General features: G+C 35.6%; 1 protein-coding gene and 1 pseudogene across 1 annotated transcript; both read right to left on the reverse strand.

Moving 5' to 3' along the window:
• Positions 1-579: 579 nt before the first annotated feature.
• Positions 580-20,890, reverse strand: LOC129316627 (DExH-box ATP-dependent RNA helicase DExH3-like; annotated as a pseudogene).
• On the reverse strand, positions 6,522-12,654 carry LOC129315194 (uncharacterized). The gene is made up of 2 exons (XM_054958762.1): positions 7,301-12,654; positions 6,522-7,236 (listed from the first exon to the last, which is right to left on the reverse strand). The coding sequence occupies exon 1, from the start codon at positions 11,469-11,471 to the stop codon at positions 8,169-8,171; it is 3,303 nt and encodes a 1,100-aa protein (XP_054814737.1). The 5' UTR covers positions 11,472-12,654; the 3' UTR covers positions 6,522-7,236; positions 7,301-8,168.
• Positions 20,891-22,865: the final 1,975 nt, after the last annotated feature.

Raw genomic sequence — 22,865 nt, forward strand, 5'->3', positions numbered from 1 at the left:
TCCACATCTCATAACCACCTCATTATATGTGATTTTCTTAGAAAGGCATCGCGGGATGAAAATGTCAACCTCAGTGACCTTTATACTGTGCTTGACTCGCAGTAAAAAATAATGAGAGAAAAAATAAAGAGGAGAAAGAATGAAAGGAATGCATTTTTTTTTAATTGTACTTGGTTGAGCAAGAGAAATATAAAAGAAAAAAGTTATTAATTTTATATGGACAATAATAACTTTCTTATTTATAAAACTATTTATATAATACAATTCAATATTTTAATATTATATATAATAAAAATTATTATATATCATTGCCTGAACAAAAATATTATTAAAAATTATTTTATTCAATATTGACGAAAAAATATTTTATCCAATTTAAATTATTAATATATAATAATCTTAAAATTTGAGACTACAACCAAATATAAAGTATTTAACTGAAAATTAACTTAAAAATTTAGAATTAGTATTTGTTTAATTAGTCTAAAAATTAAATATACTGTTTGTTTAACAAAAGTTCATGATCAAAATATAACTACATTACAAATATCATGATAAAAATAAAGAAAAGCAAGAGGCAACAATGAAAAAATTGATGGATAAATTTGAAAATAAGATTTTCTCTCCAAAATATCCCCATATATGGAGAAAAAAGTTTGAGGTAAAAACATGTGGGTCTCATATGTTATTTTCCTTCCACTTTTCTCCTCCCTCCACTTTTTCTCCGCAGCCAAGCAGGAGGCAATATTGTTTTCCGCCTACTTTTCCTTCCCACCTTTCTCTCCCCCTCACTTTTCCCTCCTGCCAAGCATAGCAATTTTCGGTGTCTCCCTAGCAGTTTTAGTTCGTTGTCAGTGACATCAGGAGGGAGAGCTGTCATCTTCATTTTGATTGGTCAGAGGTGTTACGCAACCAAGCCACTGCCTCTATAGCAGCATCCATCTTGGGTTTGCCATCAAACTGCATTCCTTTGAACTCCAAAACAGCCCTAAACTTATTTGTTTTAAGGCGTTTTGTTTTGTACCGGGATGGAGAGTGCCCTACTAGCAAGCGCAAGGTCTTGGGGTTTGTCCCATCTTTTGTGAACTTATTCTCACCATTAGCTGCCTTAGGCTTCCTTGTTTCTCGGCCAAATACAAATCTTCCTTCACATTGATCCCCTAACACAAGTTCTTGAACAGCAAGCATCAAGTACTTCCCTTCCTTGTGGATGTCAATCTTGGGATCTTCAAGCTGCACGTTACATGAATCAACAAAATGATTAGCTCATGGATAATTTTCATGAATTCACAGTTTCCAACTGTCTTTTCTCCTTGTGCAAATTAATTAGCTCATGGGCAATACTAGTGAATGATAATTTCCAACTTGGAATAAATTTTGGATGAACTAGTGTAGGATTTGTTTATTAGTGAATCCATTGCTTGATCTTAGCTTTCACTTGAATGTATTTAAGCAGCAGTAGATTTTTCTATCAGCAAATCTATTTCCTTCAGTTTCCTTCAGTCGTTTAGTTGAATTTGAAGTACTTTAGAATAATGTATTTATGCTCATCGATGGTATATCTGTCAATCGAATCGAAGTGTAGCGCTAGTTTAGTTTCAGAAGACGGAAATGTAGACTTAGAAAATGAAAGACAGAGAGAATAATGTAGCTTCAACAACGTGGAGGAGAATATTTTAGTCAATTAGATTAAGTATAGCAAATTTTTTATTTTAGAAATGGAGAGTGTTTACATTGAAATTAGAAGGAAAGTTCATTCAATTCCTGTATAAAAAATATCCATGTAATTTACTCAGAAGAGAAAAATGTAGGCTTTCATTTAAAGGATAATCTTGCATTATTAAGTTTCATCACAAGATAAAACTACATTGTGCTTTGTCAGATACGTCACGGCAGGCTTTTGCTGAGGGTGCTTGTCAAAAGATAATAAAACTATTTATAGACCTTTACATGAACTTCTACGTTTGAGATGTTTCATTGAAAAATAAACTGGCAATTTTGATAGGTAAGTAAAGGTTGAAACTCCCTTGCATCTTACTTAAACACGCAAGAGAGAAAACATAAAACATGTTATGCAGCTATAACTCATTTGCAACAAGGAACAATATGGCGAGAAACCAAAATCTGCTGACCTTCTTTTGGACGAGCTTATCCAGCTCTTCCTTTAGCTTCATATAGCAGTCAGCTAAACTAGGATCCATGAAAAAGTCAATATAGCCATCCAACATTTTTAGATGTCCAGCCTACACCCAAAAAAAAAAAAGGCATATTTTGTCATGAAAGCAAAAGTCAATTGCTAGAAACTGCAGATGTATCAGTTAGCAAATCACCTGTGTCCCATTAACTAGGGCGCCGCCAAAAAGGATAAGTACTGAATCAGACACACCAGTGGAATCGCATATGAAAACAGAATTAAATTTCACTTTTTCACCAAAAACCAGCCATGGATAAGAAATGGTTTGGTAACGCTCATTCACTGAATTCTGGCCAAAATCATCAATACCAGTAAAAATCTAGAAAATGAATATGATAGGGGTTGGGGGAGTTTAACTTGTACATATCCATACAATACATCTGCTAAGATATAAAAAAGTCAAGTGGATTTATAACTTTGGCATCATAATATATACACACAGTTAAAAATATGACTTCTGTTAAAGAGGCTAAAGATATTAAATGTGCAGTAGCGTCCCCAACTCAATTCAAAGACTTACTGGCTATTCATGAATCTGTGAGAGCATACATGCATCTTCTTTCATATAATTGCATTAGCATGAAAGAACTAGTGGTTGAAGACAGAGGAGGAAGAATCTTAGGGATATTGGTGAAGGTAGTGCTTATGAGAATTGGGGAAAACTGAAATTTTAGCTTTTAAAACTGAACTCAGATCTATTCAGAGGAGCTTCATCTTTTCAATAGGCTTCTATGGCTTTATTAATAATAAACAGAAGAGAGAAATAAAGAGAAGTATGTGCGGTTATTGTTTAGTGTTTTTCCCATTTTTTGATTGGTTTTGAGTCAAGTACCATTTATTCCTATTTTTCAGCAATCTAGTCTAGACAAGAATTTCTTCCAGACCTGATTGTTCCTGTCCATTTCACACAACTCAGAATTCCATCAGGTATCTTTAAACTACATATTTTTAATTCAATCTCTTAATAAAGCAAGATGCTCCCATTAATTTCATACCTTGTTGTTTTGCTTTTCAGGGCTGAAGAGAATAGAGAGAAAATGAGAATAGCTGCCTAAGTCCAAAAAATATCATCTGACACACCAAACAACTCCTCATAGATTTTTTCCCCATCTTTTAATGCTTCCTGGACTTACAATGCCATATGCAAGATTGATCCTGTACTAAGCATATGATATTCACTACAATGATCACTTTCAGCTTTAACAAAGTAGAACAATAACATGAAAAAAGAATCCGTAAAGATCAAGAATGGTTAAAACAACGATCATATTTTACCTCACCTAATCATGAAACAGACAAGGTTATGTATGCATCTTTAAATGTTAAGTTGAAAACTCAAATGTGATTCCACAATAATATTTTTGCTTCTTACAAAGTAATTTCAACATATTGCAAATGAAAGTCTACATGCTCAAGTCTAAGAAGGAAATTACCATCAGAAATGAGCCAATTTAAACAAAAAGGCATCATATAAGTTAAACATTCATTCAAGGTAACTCCATCAATGCCCTAATTCCTAAGAATATGAGCATGGGTTTGCCACTTACTGCATACAATAAAACCTGGCCGTCATCCCTTGTTTTAAATGACATGGACGTCTCCCTGTGCTGTACATGAAGGAATAATAAAATTTAATCAAGTAAAAATTAACTGAAAAATATTATGCCAATTGCCGGAATACATGTCTAAGGAACATTTAGCTTACCACTACAGATGCTATCCCAGGAAAGAGGCCAGAACAAATGACTGAACGAACCATAGATTGATTGTGACTCAGTTTGTTGTTAATGCTTGCATCTGAATCTACTAAGCCTGCATCCTTTAAGATGAAGCTAAACGACCTGAAGAGTCTGGGCAGAGAGGAAATTTCTCCAGCAGTATTCATGAGCAGAGCCTTCTCTTTCAGCTTCTTTCCATCCCTCGTATGCACGGACAAGAGCCATATGATCACTGTAATCTTTTGCAGAAAATCTAGACTTAGCTGTCCCTACCAACTGAACCCAACAGACAAAAGCTATCAGTTTACTCTAATAGTATTATCCTAACTTATGCCAGTGCTTAATCCAAGAAATAGAAAAAGTGAACAGGAACTAAAGATTCATTGGTTCGGTGAACTTTAATGGCTCAACATCTTGCACGACCTCTATACTCAAACCTAACCCAAATTAGTATATGCACATCCGACTACTCAGACAGAAACAAAGTACAGTTAAAAAATGAAAATTCATATTTGGTTCACCGTCCATAAAATGCAAGTTTTCCAACACATTTTTAATAGAAAGATAAATTTAATCAGAAAGACAATAAAAGGATGATAAGACACTACCCAAAAAGAGAAGATTCAGGAGAATGCAAAGAGAGAAAATAGTGGGGAAAACACTAGTGTGGGAAATCTAACTATGCTGCCCAGCCCCTACTCATGTATGATGCTCACACTGTTTTCACAGGAAAAGGGACGCTACTACTGTCATAACTAGCATGTTCAAGACTTCCAATTCTCCACTGAGTTTAATTAACCCCATCCAATACATCTCTCTTTAAAAATGTGATATGAAATAACTGAAGCACAAATTTATTCACAGCCATAACCAAATCCAAACATTCAGATAATTAGCTGACTTACATCCTTGTTGTCTTGGGGCAAAAGGAAAGGATCCCTGACACTTAGGCCAGCAACTATTGTAAGAATAGGATCAAAGCAACGAAATATAGCACCCATAATTAACATTTTTTCCAGCTTGGGATCCACTGGAAGCATTGAGAGAAACTTCCCGAGATTAGAAAGATTTTCCTTCTCATCTAACGCCCCAATCATCTTCAGAAAATCAATAGCATTTTGGACAGCCCGCGGCTCTGGCGCTTGCAGAGCTGCTGATAAGAACTCTCCTATGCTCTCCACCTGCAAACTCTTTATTTGCAAGCAAAGAGAGTTTTAGGGTGTTCTCAGTAGCTCAGGAAGTTGGTATTCAGAAAAAGCTTCATAAACACATTTGGGGTAAAGGCGGTAGCATTCTCCTGGTTGTACACGACCTGCTCTCCCCCTTCTTTGACGAGCAGATGCTTGTGATATCCAAGAAGGTAGTAGACAAGGTGTGTTATTCAAAGCATCATAAGAAGTCACTTTTGCTTTTCCACAATCAATTACAAATACTAACATCATTGATAGTAATACTTGCCTCTGCCATATTTGTTGCAAGCACTACCTTCCTTACATTCGGTGGTGGTTTCTCAAATATGAGTGTCTGTTCAGAAGTTTCCATTGAACCATGGCATGTTAGAAGCAGAACCCTATTAGGATCTCCTAAGAGAGGATGAGCTTTGAGCTGATCCCTTAAACGTCTTATATCCTCCCACCCAGTCATAAATACTAAAATAGCACCTGGCCGTTTCTTCCGACATATATGGCACAGGACAGCTTCAATGAGATTAAATCCTTTGCAATCTGGGGCCCAAGATGCAAGTGAATCACAGGTCCAAGAGCTATAACTTTCAAAACTTGATTTAGAAAGAGCATCCTGTACAACAATCAGAAGGTAATAAAGTCATACTTCCAACATAACAAATGTTATTTTCATTAAGTTTCTAAAGCAAACATAGCATAGACACAAAATTGTAGGGATAACAAGGGCTTGCAGACAAGGTATACCATGTAGCAAGTCTTATATAAGTAATGAATCCATGCCTTCAAAAAGCTCAAAATAAAGTCAGGGCTCCTTTTTATAGTTATTTTGAGTAATGATATCCCATTCTTTAAAAAAATAAGCTCAAAATAAATATTACATGTCACAAGGCATAACATCAGGCTGCATACCCATGAAAGATGACATCTGACCAAACAAGGATCTGAGTTATACCAGAGGTAAAGTAATAAAACCAATAAGAACACCTCCCAGCTGTCATTGAAGCTGAGAACAGTATATTGAGTCATTGACACCACAGTATACCATGGTTGACGCATACTAATGAATCAATAAATCAAACACCATCCATAAGAAAAATTAAAAAACATGATGCATTAACCTACTTCTGTAGGTGATTTAAGTTTGAAGATTACTTTTTAATTAATGAAAGCAAAATTATAATTAAGATAGTACAATATAGACAAGAAAATTTCCTCAAAATTCTGCATAATAAAGCCTTTATCAACTCTATATTCTGCATGGGTGAGAAGGAAATCCCTATAACTATCCATGGGCTCAATACTGATAGGTAAGAATAATTTGGAAAGATAGAAAGTTGAGGGAGGGAGCGGGAATGACTGAGAGAAGAACAGGAAGATAGAGAGAGCAGGAAAGAAGAGAGATTAAAGAGGAGAAGTTGAGAGAGATTGAGAAATAGAGATTGCACTGAATAATACGTCTTCCGTTCATAAAACATCAAAATACAATTATCAGCCTATATATAGACGTCCCTTCCCAAGCTTTTCCCAACGGCTATATTAACTAACTAATCAATTATATCCTAATTACAAATTTATAACAATACCCCCCCAAAGAGATCTTTGCCCTCAAGGATCAGTAACAACAAATTGAGGAAATTGCTGCTGAAACTGATGCAAAGCTGTCCAGGATGCTTCTTCCTCAGGTAATTGCTTCCACTTGACTAAAATTTCAGTAATTATCCTCCTCTTTTTCCGGCCAACTCTTTTCTGCAAAATGCATTCGGGTTCTAAAACAGGAGGTATTTCAAGCCAGTCAAGAGGTGGATGCCTCTGCTTGACTTTAGGATCAGGACATAGCTTCAATAGGGATACATGAAAGGTTGCATGTATTCTAGAATCAGGTGGTAGTTCTAACTTGTACGCCACTGCTCCAACTCTTTGAATCACCTTGTAAGGACCAAAATACCTAGGAGCTAATTTTTGGTTACTCCTAGAAACTGCAGAAAGCTGTCTATAGGGTTGTAACTTTAAGAAAACCCATTGCCCCACTGCAAATTCCCGATTAGATCTGTGTGAGTCTGCCCTTTGCTTCATCATATTCGCAGCACGATGGAGATGATGTTTGAGAACAGCTATCATCTCTTCCCTTGCTGTAAACGACCTGTCCATAGCATCTAGCACACTATTATGAGGTAAATAAGGAGAATGGAGAGGAGGTTTCTGACCATATAGAAGTTCATAGGGAGTAGCCTTAGTTGCTGTGTGAAAAGTGGTATTATACCACCATTCTGCCTGTGACAGCCACTTACTCCACTGCTTGGGCTGTTCCCAACACATACACCGAAGGTAGGTTTCCAAGCAACGATTAAGCACTTCAGACTGCCCATCTGTTTGAGGGTGATACGCAGTGGAAAGAAGTTGCTTTACTCCCAAAACCTGCAAAAACTTTTTCCAAAAGCCGCTAACAAATAAAGGGTCATGGTCACTAATAATTTCAGATGGTGCCCCATGTAATTTATAAACTTGATCCATAAAAATTTGAGCTAATATGGAAGCTGAAAAGGGATGAGTGAGTGGTACAAAGTGTGTGTGCATACTCATACGGTCAATTACTACCCAAATAGTGTCCTTGCCAAAGGATTTAGGGAGCCCTTCAATAAAATCCATAGTGATACTCTCCCATACCTTACTAGGAATAGGCAAAGGCTGTAATAGTCCAGGGGCAGCAACAGTCTCATATTTACACCTAGCACATGTATCACATTGTTTAATAAAATCAGAAATGTCAATTATCATTTTTTTCCACCAAAATAAGGACTTAACCCTCTGATATGTAGCCTGAATTCCTGAATGACCACCTGGTGGGCTTGCATGGAGCCATTCCAATATTTGTTGCCTCAAAGGACGATGAGACCCTATTACCAGCTTCCCTTTTCTTCTTAATAAGCTCCCATCCTAAGAAAAATGACCTTAGATTCCCTCATTCTCTTACGTTTTCTTCCGGATTTCTGAAATAACAGCATCCACATTCCAACTTTCCTTTATCTTCTCAAGCAACTCTGGTGATGATGTGTCTAAAATCATCTGCATAATTTACTGTTTCAGTATTCTTGAGAGAGCATCTGCAACAGAATTTTCATTCCCTTTTTTGTACTGAATCTCATAGTCAAAACCAGCTAATTTAGCAACCCAAAACATCTGAAAACTGATTTTTAACTTCTGCCCTAGCAGATATTTTAGGCTTTGCTGATCAGACCTTATTATAAATCTTTTCCTTTCCAAATATTGATGCCAATGAAGCACAGCCAAGACCACCGCCATCAATTCCTCTTCATATATCGAGAGTTTTTGATGCCTTTCAGCCAAACCCTTGCTAAAGTAAGCAATTGGTTGACCGGATTGCATTAGAACAGCCCCTACCCCTACTCCACAAGCATCAGTTTCAACTACAAATTGTTTCGAGAAATCTGGAAGAGTGAGTACAGGTGCAGAAATAAGGACTTCCTTGAGTTTAGTAAAAGCTGCAGCAGCTACCCTTGACCACTCAAATCCATTCTTCTTAAGAAGAAGAGTTAGTGGCTTAGCTAGAATCCCATAGCTCTTGACAAACCTTCTATAGTATCCAGCCAGCCCCAAGAAAGCCCTTAATTGCTTGATATTTGTGGGTTCAGGCCATTCAGCCACTGCTTGCACTTTCTTGGGATCTGTTCTGACTTGCCCCCCACCAATTAAATGTCCCAAATACTCAACTTCACTTGCTGCAAAAGAACATTTGCTCTTTTTAATAAAGAACTGATGCTGTCTCAAAATAGAAAACACTTCCTTGAGGTGCTGCACATGATCATTAAGATTAGAGCTATAGATCAATATATCATCAAAAAAAACTAACACAAACTTCCTCAAATAAGGACGGAATATACTATTCATAGCCCCTTGGAAAGTTGCTGGTGCATTCGTTAGACCGAATGGCGTAACTAACCATTCATAATGTCCACTGTGTGTCTTAAAAGCAGTCTTTGAAACATCTTGAGGCACCATTCGGATTTGATGATAACCAGCCCTCAAGTCCAATTTTGTAAACCATTTTGCAACACTTAACTCATCAAAGAGGTCTTCCACTAAGGGAATAGGATATTGGTTTTTCACTGTCTTTTTATTTAATTCCCTATAATCTATACACATCCTCCAAATACCATCCTTCTTTTTGACTAAGACAATTGGAGCAGAAAATGGGCTGGAACTCTCTTGTATTACCCCCGTGTGTAGTAATTCCTTGACTAACCCTTCAATAACATCCTTTTGGGCGGAGGGATATCTGTAGGGCTTTAAGTTTACGGGATTGGTACCTTCTTGAAGAACAATAGAGTGATCATGTCCCTCATGAAACGGTGGCAACCCCTTGGGTGCTTCAAAGAGGTTAGGGAACCCTTGCAGTGTGGAATTAATCGCCTCTGGGATTTCCGTACAGGTCTGTACTGAGAAGATTTCCACCTTCTCACGCCCCTTGGGAATTAATTGCAGTAAAAATACTTGGTTAGTAGAAAAATCCTTAATTTCCACTCTCTTTGGTTGCACTACTCGTAGGGTATTGGAAGGCATAGCTTGAAGCTTACACATTTTTCCTTCAAGCCAAAAAAACATGGTTAGAGATTCATAATCCCAGAAAGCATTTTTAATACTTTTGAGCCATTTCAGCCCCAATATTAGATCATAGGTATGTAATTCAAGAATTCTAAAATCAAAAGAAAATTCTAAGCCCTGCATTCTCCATTTGAACCCCTCCCAAATTCCATGCACCTTCAGTCTTCTTCCTCCAGCCACCTCTACCCATTCCTCCTTCGTTCCATCAGCTTGCCACCCGAGTCTTTTTGCCACATTAAAGTCCAAAAAGTCATGGGTGCTGCCACTGTCAATTAGAATATGAAGCTTTCTCTTGCCAAAATACCCTATGAGCCTCATTGAAGAGCCATCATCAACTCCTTCCATAGCGTGTAGTGAGATAAAAGGTTGGGTGTCTTCCCCTTCAACCTCACCCTCTTCTTCCGACTGAGTAACTTCTTCTGGGACATCATTAACCTCAATAAAATGAAGCTGTAATCTCTGCCTTTGTGGGCATCTATGATCCCGTGAAAAATTTTCATGACAGTAGAAGCACAAGTTTTTTCTTCTGTGTTCAGCTTCTTCATCCGCCGAAAGGATTTTCGGGACAGTGTTGACTAATTTTTGATTGACCGAGACACTTTTCTGAGGTAAAGAGGGTGTCTTGGCTTTGGTATGGGCCCCATTACCCATTAGTGCTTTTTTATATGAACCCCACGTGTTTGACTGGAAGGTTTGTGTGGCTGGTGCTGAGGGTTGGGTGGCCGAAATTGAGGTGGCCACGTATCCTCCCCTTTTATTCTGGCTTTTCTTCTCGGTCTGTCTCTGGAATATGATTTCTTGCATTCTCACGAGTTTTCGAGCCTCCCTTAGGGTCCGAGGTTTGAAAAGGTGGACTGGACCCTCATATTCCTCTCGAAGACCCGAGAGGTACATGTCCACCAAATACTCTTCTGGCAGTCGCAGCTTACACGCAAGCATATCAAACTCATCGTGATACTCAGCCAAAACTCCTCGTCGCTTCAAACGAGCTAAATCGCTCATGGGCGTCTCATGAACAGGTCCGAAACGATCTTTCACTTCTTCTATATATTCTTCCCACGTCGGCCAAATTCCTTCGCATGATTTCTCATAAGCTTGATGCCATTGGAAGGCTCTTGGGTCAAGATGCATGCTTGCCATCTTGATCTTGGTTTCTTCTGGCGTCTCGTCAAGCTCGAAATATCGCTCACATTTCAAAATCCACCCGAGAACGTCTTCCCGAGTAAACTTTGGGAACTCCATCTTCGTGAACTGCATGGGCCTCCGGTATTCTCTTCGTTCATACCCCTCTCTGCGTTTATAATCCTCATGCTCATGATGGCGTTCAGCAATCTGTCCATTTCGGTGGTGGCCTTCTCTTTCAGCCTCTCGGTCCCTTACCAAAGACTGAAACTGTTGGGAAAGCCCATCAACCAATTCGGTCAAAGCATCAATCTTTCCATTGTTTTCTTCGATCTTGACCATGAAATCTTCCATCTCTGGTCGGCTTTGTTGGTGTCTGCTACGCGTCTTGACCATGAACCGTAATTGGAGATATAGAAGAGGGGGCTGAGGAGCGCCTGGCTCTGATACCACTGATAGGTAAGAATAATTTGGAAAGATAGAAAGTTGAGGGAGGGAGCGGGAATGACTGAGACTGAGAGAAGAACAGGAAGATAGAGAGAGCAGGAAAGAAGAGAGATTAAAGAGGAGAAGTTGAGAGAGATTGAGAAATAGAGATTGCACTGAATAATACGTCTTCCGTTCATAAAACATCAAAATACAATTATCAGCCTATATATAGACGTCCCTTCCCAAGCTTTTCCCAACGGCTATATTAACTAACTAATCAATTATATCCTAATTACAACAACAACAACAACAACAACAACAAGCCTTTATCCCACTAGGTGGGGTCAGCTACATGAATTGCAAGACGCCATTGTGCTCTATCATTTATTAAGCTTTTAGAAATATTATTAATTAAGAGATCACGTTCAACAACTTCCAAGAGTGTTCTCTTAGGCCTTCCTCTACCTCTCTTAATCGGACTCAAAGTTATATGTTCCACTCTTCTCACTGGTGCCTCCCTTGGTCTTCTTTGTACATGCCCAAACCATCTCAACCGATTTTCTACCATTTTTTCCTCAATAGGTGCCACCCTCACTTTTTCACGTATGTGCTCATTTCGAATTTTATCTTTACGTGTATGTCCGCACATCCATCGTAACATTCTCATCTCTGCTACTCCAACTTTATGCTCTTGCTGTCCCGTTAGAGCCCAGCATTCACTACTATATAACATTGCCGGTCTGATAGCAGTACGATAAAACTTTCCTTTAAGTTTATTAGGCACCTTACGGTCACAAATAACTCCTTTAGCTTTTCTCCAATTAAACCACCCAGCTTGAATTCTATGTAAAATATCTCCACTGATTTCGCCATCATTTTGAATAATGGCTCCCAAATATCTAAATTTTTCCACTTGAGGTATAATTTGATCTCCCAATTTCACTTCCAAATTATTTTCGAATAGTCCTTTACCAAATTTACAATATAAATATTCCGTCTTACTTCTACTCAGACGAAAACCTTTCGACTCCAATGTCCTCCTCCATAACTCAAGTTTGCAATTAACCTCTTCTCTTGTCTCTGCTATAAGAACTATATCATCCGCGAAGAGCATACATTTCGGGATTTCCTCTTGAATATGTTCCGTCAAAACATTTAAAATCAAGTTGAACAAATAAGGACTCAGAGATGATCCCTGATGTAGTCCAATCTTTATAGGAAAATCCTTTGTTTGACCACTAGGCGTTCTTATACTAGTTTTTACCCCCTCATACATATCTTGTATGGCTTTAATATAAGCAATCCGTACTCCCTTTTTTTCCAACGCTTTCCAAAGCACTTCTCTTGGTATACGGTCATAAGCTTTTTCCAAATCAATAAAAACCATGTGTAGATCTTTATCTTTACAACGATACTTTTCCATTAATCCCCTTAGTAGATAAATTGCCTCTGTAGTTGATCTACCTGGCATAAAACCAAATTGATTCTCAGAAATACTTGTCTCCAATCTCAACCTGTGCTCAATTACTTTCTCCCACAATTTCATTGTGTGGCTCATGAGTTTAATCCCTCTATAGTTAGTACAATTCTGAATATCTCCTTTATTTTTATAAATAGGAATTAATGTACTTCTCCTCCACTCATCAGGCATTTTCTTGGACCGTAAAATCACATTAAATAACTTAGTTAACCATCTCACCCCTTTTTCACCTAAATATTTCCACGCTTCGATAGATATACAATCAGGTCCGTTAGCTCTACCATTTGCCATTTTCTTAAGAGCTTCCTTTACCTCCTTATCATGTATTTTTCGATAGAATGACAAATTTTGTTCTCCTTCACCAGTTACTAAATCCTCCAAGTTACTAGATGAATCCTCTCCATCATTGAAAAGTTTAGAAAAATAAGTCTCCCATCTATTTTTAATTTCATCATCTGTAACTAAAATTCTTCCCTCTTCATCCTTAATACACCTTACCTGTTCTAAATCTCTTGATTTTCTTTCTCTACTCTTGGCAATCTTATAAATATTTTGCTCTCCTTCCTTCGTCTCAAGGTTCTTATAAAATTCTTCAAAAGCTTTGGAACGAGCTTCACCCACAGCTCTCTTAGTTTCCTTCTTAGCCATACGGTACCTCTCCCAATTTTCCTCATTGTTACACAAATGTATGGCTTTAAAACAGTTCTTCTTATACTTGATTTTGTCCTGTACACTATTATTCCACCACCAAGACTCCTTATCTCTCGGACCAGAACCTTTCGATTCTCCCAAAACTACTTTTGCAACCTCCCGTATCTTTTTAGCCATATCCTCCCATATGATGTTAGCACTTCCCTGAGAATCCCAAATTCCTTTATCCAAAAGATTTCGCTTGAAAATATCTTGCTTCTCACCTTTTAATTGCCACCACCTAATCTTTGGTGTTACTACTTGTCGACGTTTTTGGATTTTACTCATAATACACACATCAAGGACTAGGACCCTATGTTGTGTCGTTACAGCATCTCCAGGGATCACCTTACAATTTTTACAAAGTTTTCTATCTGTGTTCTTAACCAAAAGAAAATCAATCTGCGACCTTGAGGCTCCACTTTTGTAAGTGATGAGATGCTCATCTCTCTTCTTGAAACAAGTGTTGGCAATCTTAAAATCATACGCCAATGAGAAATCAAGAAGAGTTTGCCCTTCATTGTTTAGCTCTCCAAAACCAAAACCACCATGCACCCTCGCATACTGACCAGCTTCCCTCCCGACATGCCCATTAAAGTCTCCTCCAATAAAAATCTTTTCACTCTGTGGTATGTGTCGAATCAACCCCTCCAGATCCTCCCAAAATAATTCCTTAAGACTGGCTTCTGTCCCGACTTGCGGCGCATAAGCGCTAACAATATTAACAGTCTCACGTCCAATTATCATTTTTAAAGAAATAATTCTGTCTCCAATTCTGCTAACTTCTACAACGTTCTTCTTCCACTCCTTATCTATAATGATGCCTACTCCATTGCGTGCACTTACTTTTCCTGTATACCAAAGTTTGAAACCTTGAATATCCTTAGCTCCTTCTCCACGCCATTTTGTTTCTTGCAAGCAAAGGATATTGATTTTCCTTTGAATCATAACCCCTACAACCTTTACAGATTTACAATTTAATGTCCCAACATTCCAAGTACCAAATCTAATTTTGCTCTTATGGACTAACTTCTTTAGCCGCGTGCGTCCAGAATGACACGGTAGCCCTTGCTCATTTAACACTACATCCGGGCGCCGATGCAGCGGCTCTAACTCACTTATCACTGTACTCGAGCCATGCAGCGCGTTACTTACGGGCAACGACCTAGCATTAACATTATAACGTCTATTGTCCATGTTCATGATAGATTCAACAAATTTTTACATTGGCTGTTGATGGCCTAACACAACCCTCCTCCTTTACCCGGGCTTGAGACCGGCTATAAACATAGGCGGAGTTTATATCCTAATTACAAATTTATAACAAATACCAAAGTGAAAAAAAGTAAGCATATCCATATTCTATAACAAAAACATGAATTCAAACAGCACATCTATGACATGGGCTGAAAAATCAACATATTAACAAGTATCTCTAGCCTTATTTACGAAAGTTCCAAACAACTACATAACAGTACATCTTGACAAACCTGATCTTCCCTAATCCCACCCAAAACATAAAACTATAATGAACAAAAACTCTTGAGAAAAGAACCAAGTTTCCCCTACTCACATCACACACTAACTAGAAGATAACAAACTTCAGAACATTGTAGGAAGAAATTTCAAGAAACTTTAGAGATTCAGAAGCATTTAAAATATTATATTAGAACAGATCCACAATAAACTTTCACAAACACACAGACAAACACATAATGGTAGGAGAAAAAGAAACACTTAAACATCATTAAATTACATGTTATATTAGAATCATGTATTTAAAGTAATTCCCCACCTCCACAAGAGCAGTGATCTGATTCTTCTTTTTTCTTGGTTTTTTCCGCAACTTCTCTTGACCATAATCATCAATTTGGTTGAAAGGAGTTAACTTATATCCAGTCATCTCCAAAACATCTTCCAAAAAATGAGAGCTCACAAGATAGGTGAAACACTGGGCAAAAAAAAAAAAGCACTCAAAACACTTCTCTTTTGGAAGTAAACATTGAAACATCCGATAAGTGAAGAGATTCAATCTCATGGTGGTATTAGAAAGAAAGACATTGAATTCATTTCAACACATCACTAACAAATTTCATACACTGATTCTTATGAAATGCATTGCTTAACCAAAAGGCATAACAAAGAAATTTTGACTAAATCATCATAATTCAGTTTCCAGAGAAGGATTTTGAAAAAAAAAAAAAACTACATCTGAATGCAGTGTGCTGGGATGACACTTGACAGTTACATTTTTGCAATCAGGAAAAACCACTACTTGCAACAACTAATTTATGCATGGATGAATGCGGTGTGTTCTTAGTACTGTTAGGGGAAATGATTTTTGTGTCAGATAACTGAGAGTGTAAAAGTATAAGTTCAAATGGAACCTTTGGTAATAAACAATAATTGGACAATTTTTATAGCATGCGAGAGTAATGAAACTAACAGAAAGTTTAGTCAATTAAATGTCAAAACTGGCTAGTTTGAGGGAGAAAACGTGATTTGGGGCCTTTAGATTGTTTAAAGACAACTTCTGTAGTTATCAAATCACATGCACAACCAGCTCAGCAATTATCCAGCCATAGAGTTGATACATCCTATATAACAGAATGTTTCCACATAAATGCTCGGAAAACTCAAGGGTAGGCTTACCGGAATATGAAATGTTGGGGCACCCCCAAAATAATTAGAAAATAGCCCAGCATTCAATGTGGCACTCATTAAAACCAATCTTAAATCTCGACGATGCGGAAGAAGATCCTTTAACACAATCAGTAAGAAGTCTGAGATGAACAAAAACCAAATAGAGGAACGCATAAGTCTAATTTAGTTGCTTCTTTAGAAGTGTACAAGTCATTAAATTGATATTATTGAATTACCTTCATTCATGCCTCGCTCATGAATTTCATCAATAAAAACATGGGTTATACCATCCAGGTTTCGATCACTCAGCAACCGTCGAAGTAATATACCAGTAGTACAGAAAAGTAGATAGGTGTTTTTCCCCTTCATTCCTTCTAACCGAACTTTGAAACCAACCTATCAAAAAACCTCTGTTGTGGAATAGCGGCAAGAACAAAGAAGTTCCCGATTTTAAAATTTATCTTTTAAAAGCAAAAATAGTTTGACTCTTTACTTTCTTCATGAAAACCAAACTTACTGTTTCACCAAGAGGCTCTCCTCTCTCTGCTGATACTCTCTCAGCCACAGTCATAGTAGATATCCTTCGAGGCTGTGTGCAAATAATGTTACAAAATGCTCCAAGACCAGACTCTATCTCTGACTCTAATACATATTGAGGAAGTTGTGTGGTTTTACCACAACCAGTCTCTCCAAATACTACAATCACCTATCCAAATAATGATTAAGATAAGGCATTAATTTCTTAACTTGCAAAACTCCACATTCAGCTCACTCTTATAGGTAAGCCATACACAATACTAGTGTATTAGACGCAAAGATCACAAGCAAGATCAAATTTATGGAAATTAGAATTTCATCAAGTAAAGATAATCTATTATAAACTTATAAGCAGGGTACGCAATGTTCATATAGTAACTCTGTCACTAATCACAAGGCATCTTATCATGGCAGGAATTTAGACCTAAGTGCATGGTGTCATTTCATTTTGGAAAAAAAAAAACCTTCAAGAAGATTAAGAGATAGGAAATTTAAAAATCAATTTTAATATTTCACTTTTTTCTTTTTGCAGTAATTCATTGCTATTTTGTTATATATTAAGCTGATCATGTGTTGCACTTGGTCTCTGGTTTTACATTTATTTTATTGATTCTTGAAGAAACTAAAAAAATTTCAGAAAGCCTTGACAAAGGGAGGATCTTGTTGCATCTAAGCAGAAAAAACTTAAGATTTCGGAAAGTAATACTATGCTAACAAGTCTCACTTTGGCACTTCATTCATGCCCACTTAGTACAGATGTAACAAAGTTCCACATCCTTCTGGTATTAGAAAAGGAGTCCAAAACCTAAAATGTCAGGCAGTATAAGTGAAATGCTTATTTATGGTAACAACCAGTTCACAAGTGTAATTTAGCAGAGTTACTACCTTCTTGGAATGTGTTAGCTTAACACTGTAGACACACAACACCAATGCAGGAGAAAAAAGGGGAGTTAATATTTTCATGATCTTAACTAAAATCCCATTCTCCATATTTATCCTTATTTCCTAATTTACTAATAATCATATATTTTTGAATCTCTTTTCCTCCCCCATTAAACATACCATGTGAACTAAATTCATAAAAACAAATAAACCCACAACCACTATGGATTCTCATTCCATGCTCATCAGGAGTGATGAGCACGGGCATGCTCATCACCTGTAAGGTGATTTGAGCCCTTTATTCTCCTCTCAAATGATCTCCACCATTGATTTTAATTTTTTTAAAAAAATATTCTTAATATTATATTTATCAAAATAAAAATATATAAAAATTATAAAAAAATTAATATTAAATTTATCTGTTGAATATATCTAGATGGTCAATTTCTAAAAATTATAAAAAAATTAATATTAAATTGGACTTTCCAAATTATATTTGTACCATACAAACTACATCTAGATAGTTAATTTATAAAAATTAATATTAAATTGGATTATTCAAATTGAATCTGTACTAGCTAGATTACTGATAAGTAGCTTTATTAAAGATTTCTATATTTTTTTACATATTTTTATTTAAATAAATATAACATAAAAATAAAAAGCTTAAATACAAATTGTCCATATCTCATCGGGGGTGATGACTGCTATAGCATTTTATCCTCTAATAAGCATAAAAAACAGTCCAAATTTAATATTAAATTTTTCATAATTTTTATATACTTTTATTTTGATAAATATAATAATAAGAATATTTTTAAAAATTTAAAATCAAATCATTTGAGGAGAAAATTAAATTAAGGGCTCAGATCATCTTACAGGTGATGAGCACAGAATGAGGATCCCAAACACTATACAATGTGCAATTTCTATTTTTTATCTTCTGAATCACTGAAAACAAGCTGATTTTTGACCTGGAAGATATTTCAATGAAACCAAGAAAATAATAGTAGCTGCAAGAATTCCAAAGGCCTGCCTGATTTCGCGCTATAGCTTGAAGTAAGCCTTCCTTCTCCTTGAATGCTGGCAGAGATTTCCAGAATCCCAGCATCATCTTGCCTTCAGGTGATTCCTATAAAAGGTGCAATATATATATGTAAAATATTAGGCTAGAACATGTTTCTAGTACTTAGTGACTGATAATTAAGAGCAGCTTCTCTGGTCGTCAAAGTAATTAGCTAGAATATTTTAAAGAACATTCCTGAATATCAATTCACTACTATCATACGGTAAGAAAAACCTACAACATGTAGATAAGGCAGACAAATCAAGACCATTAAATCTAGAATGAGTGGCCCAGCATATGCCTAAACTCTATTTTGCAGGCATATGTTCATCACTAATTTTGTTCCACTATCTTCTTTTAGAATACCCACAGCCATGCATACATCTTGTGTTCAAGGATTTTGCCCCTTTCTGAAAATAATCCTATAACCACCTTTTTTTTTTTAGTTACAATCCTAAAATAAGAAAACCTGCAAATAATCTACCTAATCCTCCTAATATTTGCAAAATGTAAGCATACACATGTAATAAGATAATTAGCAAGGCTTCCAGTGCCCAGTTTACAGGTGACTCAATAAATTTTAGAATAACATGTATGGATCAACAAACTAATTGGCAATCATTAGTATTTCTCCAGTTGCATTTTCAAGAGTTAGTAATAGGCACTGAAGATATGAATTTGAATCATACCATTCATGACCAAGTAACCAGAGTTCTGAAGGCATAAGAAAAAGGGTATATTTATCTCCCAATATCACAGTAAGAGAAAGAAAATCAACAAATTTTAGCAGGCAGGATAGAGCAGGGTGACTTGTTGACTTTAATGAGGTCAACCAAAAAAACTTGAAATCAACGTTGCTTTTTATTGAACCATCAATGAGATACTATATTTAATGATTAGAAAAAGTACACATTCCCTTTAACTTCAAGAAAAGGATCAGTTTCACTAATAACTCATAAATAAAGTGAAGGAGGAAAAGAAAATCATCAAGCATACAGAGCAAGTGCAGCAGTAATGATCTCTTGACCGCTACTCACTAATTCAAACAGTGGTATGAAATGTTGATGTCAACAAAGGATTGAGGAAATCAAACAAGTAAAACCTGCCAAGATCTTTGCATATCACGCATCCTCAAACTCCTCTTCAGGAGAACCTTTTCCATAACAGATTCATCCACAAAAGAATCACCAATATCATCCACATCGACATTTTTAGTTGGACTTGCATCATCCACATTGTTCGCAAGCTTTTCAGAACATAACTTAAGTCTATCAAGGTATTCCTGCAACAAACCTTCAACCCTCCGTTGCAAGATTAGAGGAATAACCACCTGTTCCAAAGCAAGGAATCCAACATCAGTCACAGGTTATGTTAAATTGCCTTACCAACACCAGCTCAAAGTGTGACCTCTCTTTGAGGACGCTTGTCATCCAAAGCTTGCCTGTAGTGAGTAAGAGGCTCTTTGCTTGCAACAGCAACTTTTCCAGACAATTCACTGCGTAAAGTTTGACAGAAGACATATCACATACCAATCAAACACCAAAAACAATAGAAAAGGCTTCTCTTGCGAGCTCAAAGTAATCGTTAGAAGTGCAAACTGCAATTATCTTGTATCAATGAGGCTATTTGATTCCATATTGCACGAAATGTATGAAAACATTTTGATTACCTCCCGATTCTTTTGGCAAGATTAGATATCTGCTCATAGTCTCTCCTATCTTTTATGTCTCCAGATACAATCTCCTGGTCCTTTTCACTGAGCAATAGCATGCTGAGTTTCCATTTACACTCGTCAACATTGGCCACCGTGGATGATGCCTATAACAACTACATTTTCTTAGAACTATCGGAAACCCCAAAAAGTGGGCAATTATGATTGTGAGAAGCCATTGACTACATGATAGCAAATAGGATAAAGGCATAATTTATAATTGATAAATAGAAATAAAACCTTATAACGTTTCCAACATGACTTGATAATTAGTCTTTAGTCTTAACCATCAATAAACTTCAGAGTTTACATTACATATAATATTCATAACTTGTTAAACGGCCACGAGGATTAAAGAAGTAAACTTTCTTTTCCTTTCTTCTAAAAAAGAGAGAAAAGAAAAAACCAAGGCCAAAACAAACCTGATGGTTCTCGAAATCACCCTCGTACTCATCATCCGGGAACTGCTCCAGGGCGTACCCAGAAAACCGACGTTTGGCGATGAGGATTGCGCCATTAGAAATAGAAGAAAGCAAAGTCGGATACTCAGTGAGTGCTCTAGAAGGAGAACTACGAAGACTGGGGAGAAGCTGGGTGTGGCCTTGCACAGATATTCACGCATCCTATGAGAAAAGCTAGTGATTGCTTCGAATTGTGCATCATAAACCAACGAGTGATTGTTAGACTGTGCAAATGTGAGTAGCCGTAAGAACATGAATAAAAGTTACAAATTTAAGTATTTGAAGTTGAGTTTAAAAACTTCTTTGTTAATCTTGCATGTTTCTTCCCTGCCCCTGTTTTTAGGTGGTCGTTCTTTTCCTCAAACGGGTGACATTAAAGTTAGGTTTTGCCTGAGATTTACAGGTGTGCGTTTGGTTTTCAATTTTAAAAGTTCATTTAGTGAAAATCTATTTAATAAAAATCAGTTTAGTGAAAATCAGTTGTTGTAACGAAATTTATATTTGAATATATTTTTTTAAAAGTCAGTTTGATATATTAAAAATTATTTGGTTTGTGATAGTGAAATGTGCTTTTAAATATACAATTACTAAAAAGAACATTGATTTATAATGATTTATAATTTTTATTATACAAATTTAATATATTTGAAATATTTAAAAAATGTAATAAAGATTTTAAATAATATAAATTTTGATCTATAATGCTAAAAATTTAATCTCTAGTTATTTGTATTTTTTAATTTGTAATTTTAAAAGATGTAATAAAGATTTGTAATTTTTATTATACATTAATACTAAAAATTAACATAAGTAATTACTCAATTTATAATTCTAAAAAAATTGATACCTAATTATTATTATTAAAAATAATAATTATATTTTTAATGAATAAACTATTTTTTAAATAAAAGAATAAGAGATTAAACTTAAGGTAGTATGGTCAAATAACATCCTACTTTTCAAAAGTTTCAAATAGTTACGTTTCAGAAATTCACTTTTAGCTACTGTTTGAATGTATTTTTAGGATGTGCTTTCCTACAAAATATTTTATCCAAACAACTTTCAACTTTCTGAAAATAAAATTTCGCTTTCTGAACGTGAAACGAAGGAAAACCAAACAGACCCTAAGTCTTTTATGCACGTACATTATAAAGCCCAAAATGAGAGTGGTCTTGACTGTAACATAGACTTACATGTATCACACTATTTAAAGCTTGAAAAACGGACTTGATATGAAAAGTTTTTGGACTCACTTAAAAAAGAGATTATATTGTCAATGTAATTTAATTTAATTATTATTGAATCTTATAGTAATTAATTTCTTTATATGGGATCTGATTGTAATTCTTTCAAAGGCAAACGAAATTTTCACTATTTACTATATTATATATCAATTTGGTTTTATAATTTATGCTTTTTATTTCACTTATTTAATTTTTTTAATGTTCTTCAATTTTTTATTTTTTGTTTGATACATGTCAGCTTGACCATTTTAATAAAAAAATTTGAGCCTTGCCTAATCATTTACAATTTTTTCATTCATCACGTGTAGGTTGAAATTTCTAATTTGTTTTGAAAAAGTAGCTTAAAATTTATTTGGTTGAGAAAAAGGGGCAAGAATTTCCATATATTACTAATTATACTTTTCTTTTAAAAAAAAGACATGTCTTTATTTACTATATAAACTTTGAAAAATAACTTAGTAAATTATCTATGACATCAATGGTATGGTGAATTGTTATATATTTTTATTACATGTATTTGATATCTTTATTTTCTCATAGGTACCCTCATACTGAAGTCAATATTATTTGATGCATGGTCAAACACGGTTGAACAATTCTATTTGAACACTAATCCATTTTACGATGTCAAGTTATTTCATATAATTATGAAATATTGTGATTGAATTTCAATTGTTTATATTTGGATGGAGATACATCACATCCAATATTTCATAATTAAAGGGAAGGATATTGATTATAGTGAAAAGAACAATTAAATATCTAAACTATGCAATTAATTAGTAGGTGATGATTTTATTTTAAACTTTAAAAATAAGGTTAATGTTTAAATTTATCCTTGTACTTATTTTTTAGGAACACTAGGCACTCTATACTTTTAAGTG

Source organism: Prosopis cineraria, unplaced genomic scaffold, assembly GCF_029017545.1.
Source record: "Prosopis cineraria cultivar Desert tree isolate PC_DT_omini unplaced genomic scaffold, ASM2901754v1 PC7, whole genome shotgun sequence".
NCBI classification, from domain to species: Eukaryota; Viridiplantae; Streptophyta; class Magnoliopsida; order Fabales; family Fabaceae; genus Prosopis; species Prosopis cineraria.

What these genes read in the sequence shown, in the direction of transcription:
- LOC129315194 (XM_054958762.1), bottom strand. Translation starts at nt 11,471, where the DNA reads ATGTTTTATGAACGGAAGACGTATTATTCAGTGCAATCTCTATTTCTC.